At 38.4% G+C, this 2,598-nt stretch overlaps 1 protein-coding gene across 1 annotated transcript; it reads right to left on the reverse strand.

Moving 5' to 3' along the window:
• Window positions 1-1,791: 1,791 nt before the first annotated feature.
• LOC142176021 (uncharacterized) lies at window positions 1,792-2,360 on the reverse strand. Its single transcript, XM_075243057.1, has 2 exons — window positions 2,012-2,360; window positions 1,792-1,961 (listed from the first exon to the last, which is right to left on the reverse strand). The coding sequence occupies exons 1-2, from the start codon at window positions 2,358-2,360 to the stop codon at window positions 1,792-1,794; spliced, it is 519 nt and encodes a 172-aa protein (XP_075099158.1).
• Between the last annotated feature and the right edge of the window lie 238 nt (window positions 2,361-2,598).

Raw genomic sequence — 2,598 nt, forward strand, 5'->3', positions numbered from 1 at the left:
GTTCTTGTATCTTTTAGCCACAAGTACCACTTCACTAGTTACTAGATTTGTATCTGTGCATATTTTGGACAAGAACTCCACCTTGTTTCCTTTATCACAAATCTAATAAACACTCAAGAGACTGTACTTAAGACCATTGACATAGTACACATTCTCAACTGAGTGAGTGAGTGACTTTCCAACTTTTCCAACACCAAGAATGTACCCCTTTTCCCCATTTTCAAAGGATACACTCCCTCCTTACATGGCTTTTAGTGAAAGAAAGTCCATAGTATTTCCAGTCATGTGCTTTGAGCAACAACTGTCCATGAACCATTGTTGACTGCTTCCTTTCACTGTTCCCTACACAAGGAGATCACATGTTAGATTTAGGAACCCAAGCAAGTTTGGGTCCCTTGTAATAAGCAAGAGGATGAATAAGTGCTCTTTTAGTCCATGCAGGTAAAATGCATTTCTTATGAGTGGCACCTGGTCCCTTTTCAGTAGTTACTTTCGTAGCAAAAACTTTGTTTTTCTGCAGAGATTGAACCCTGGCTTGGCAATTTCCTTGAAATGTCCATTGTTCCCACAATGGGTACACAACTAATTATCGGGTACAGTAACATATTTGTTGTGAGGGCTATAAGGAGTTCTCTCCTTTTGAAACCTTATTCCCTACCTGTTACCACCATTATTAACATACATAGCAATAATAGCTTTCGAGGACCAGGTCCATTTAAGGGACTTCTCAAGATCATTCTTTACTCTTTCCAGTTCTGTATGAAGCTGCCTATTTTTCTCAAGTTTAACACACAAACTAGTTCTCACAGCAGTTAACTCTTTTTCAAGCTTAATGTGTGCCTCACTAGCTGTCTCTTTCCCTTTTTTCAGAGTTTCCAGGCCTACACTCATCTCCAAGTTCCTCTATTGTTTCCTTTAAGTCTATAATCACTATTAAAAGATCATCTCTCTCCTTATCAATAACATTCACTTTCTCCACTAAGGCCTCTTTTTCTTTACTGAAATTCTTAATAGTTTCCTTTAAGTCAACAACTACAACCACCAAATCATCTTTTTCATGTTCTACACTAGCAGTTTTTTCAGTTAGAACCACCTTTTCATTCTCAAGATTACTTATGCTTTCCTTCATATCATCTACACACACACTACCAAATCATCTCTAGTTTGTTCAGCTTCTCCTAGTTCTATGGTCAAGGCATCTTTATCATCTACAAGACTATGATAGGCATCAATTAATACATTTGCTAATGACATGAGTTTCTTAAGGGAGTAGGATTTCATATTTCTCTGAACATTCCTGAAGTTTACCTCATCATTGTCATCTTCTTCATTATCGTTTGATTGAGCCATCAAAGCAAATATAGAATCAGATTCATTTCCTTCACTTTCAACTTCCATCATGGAGCTATCACCTGCATCAGTTTCTTCTTCAGACTCACTGGAGGAATCTCCCCATGCTGTAAGATCTTGCTTCACCACATTGTCAGCAAATCTCTTCCTTTTGAAGTGTTTGTCAGGAACCACGTTCCTCTTTGCTGCTTTATCAGGGTTGTATTTGAAGTGTTCTTGCTTCATGAGAAGGCAATCTTTGATGAAATTCCCTGGCTTTCCACATTTATGACAGAGGTTATAGTTCTTTGGTCTACTGGAGTTGCCCTTTTCTAGTATTCCTCCATTTCTTCTGACCATCTTCTGAATTTTTTTGGTTAAGTAAGCCATGTCACTGTCCTCCTCACTTGAGTCGTTGCTTTCATCTTTGAGTACTAGGTTCTTTTCCTTCTTCGGTTCTTTTCATTTACTATCTATCTTCCTCTTCATTTCGTAGGTTTTCAGATTTCCAACTAGCTCGTCTATGGTTAGCTCTTGCAAGTCCTTTGCTTCAATAATATCATTCACTTTACTCTCCCATGAACTAGGCAGAATACTAAGAATTTTCCTCACGAGCTTGTTCCTAGGAATGACTTTACCAAGTAAGTGTAACTCATTTATGATGGAAGTAAATCTTGTGTACATGTCTTGAATAGATTCATCAAAAAGAGCTCATACTCAGTGGTAAGCATATCAATCTTAGATTGCTTTACTTGAGTGGTTCCCTCATGTGCTGTTTGCAAAACTTCCCATATCTCCTTGGCGGATTGACATGCTGAGATCCTCTTGTATTTATCAGGTCCTATGGCACATACCAAAATGTTCTTGGCACAAAAATTTTTCTCCACAACTTTCCTATCTGCATCGGTGTATTCTTTCTTGGTCTTTGGCATCATCAATGGAAGATCTCCGACACTCTTTGTTGGGACATAAGGAACATCACATATAACATCCCACAACTCAGAATCTTCAGCCATGATAAAATCATGCATTCTTGTCTTCCACCATCTATAGTACTGCCCATTGAACCTGGGGGTCTATACGTAGACTGACCTTCTTCGAAATTTAGTGGAACAGCCATGGATCCTTTGTAGGTGTTAGCATGATAGGAACCCGCTCTGATACCAATTGATAGTTTATATGAGTCCACCAAATTATAGAGAGGCCAAGTCCTCTTATGAGTTTCCTTTGAGAATGCTAATGAAACAGTAAGTAAGACAGGGAGTTTTA

This window comes from Nicotiana tabacum, chromosome 22 (genome assembly GCF_000715075.1).
Source record: "Nicotiana tabacum cultivar K326 chromosome 22, ASM71507v2, whole genome shotgun sequence".
NCBI classification, from domain to species: Eukaryota; Viridiplantae; Streptophyta; class Magnoliopsida; order Solanales; family Solanaceae; genus Nicotiana; species Nicotiana tabacum.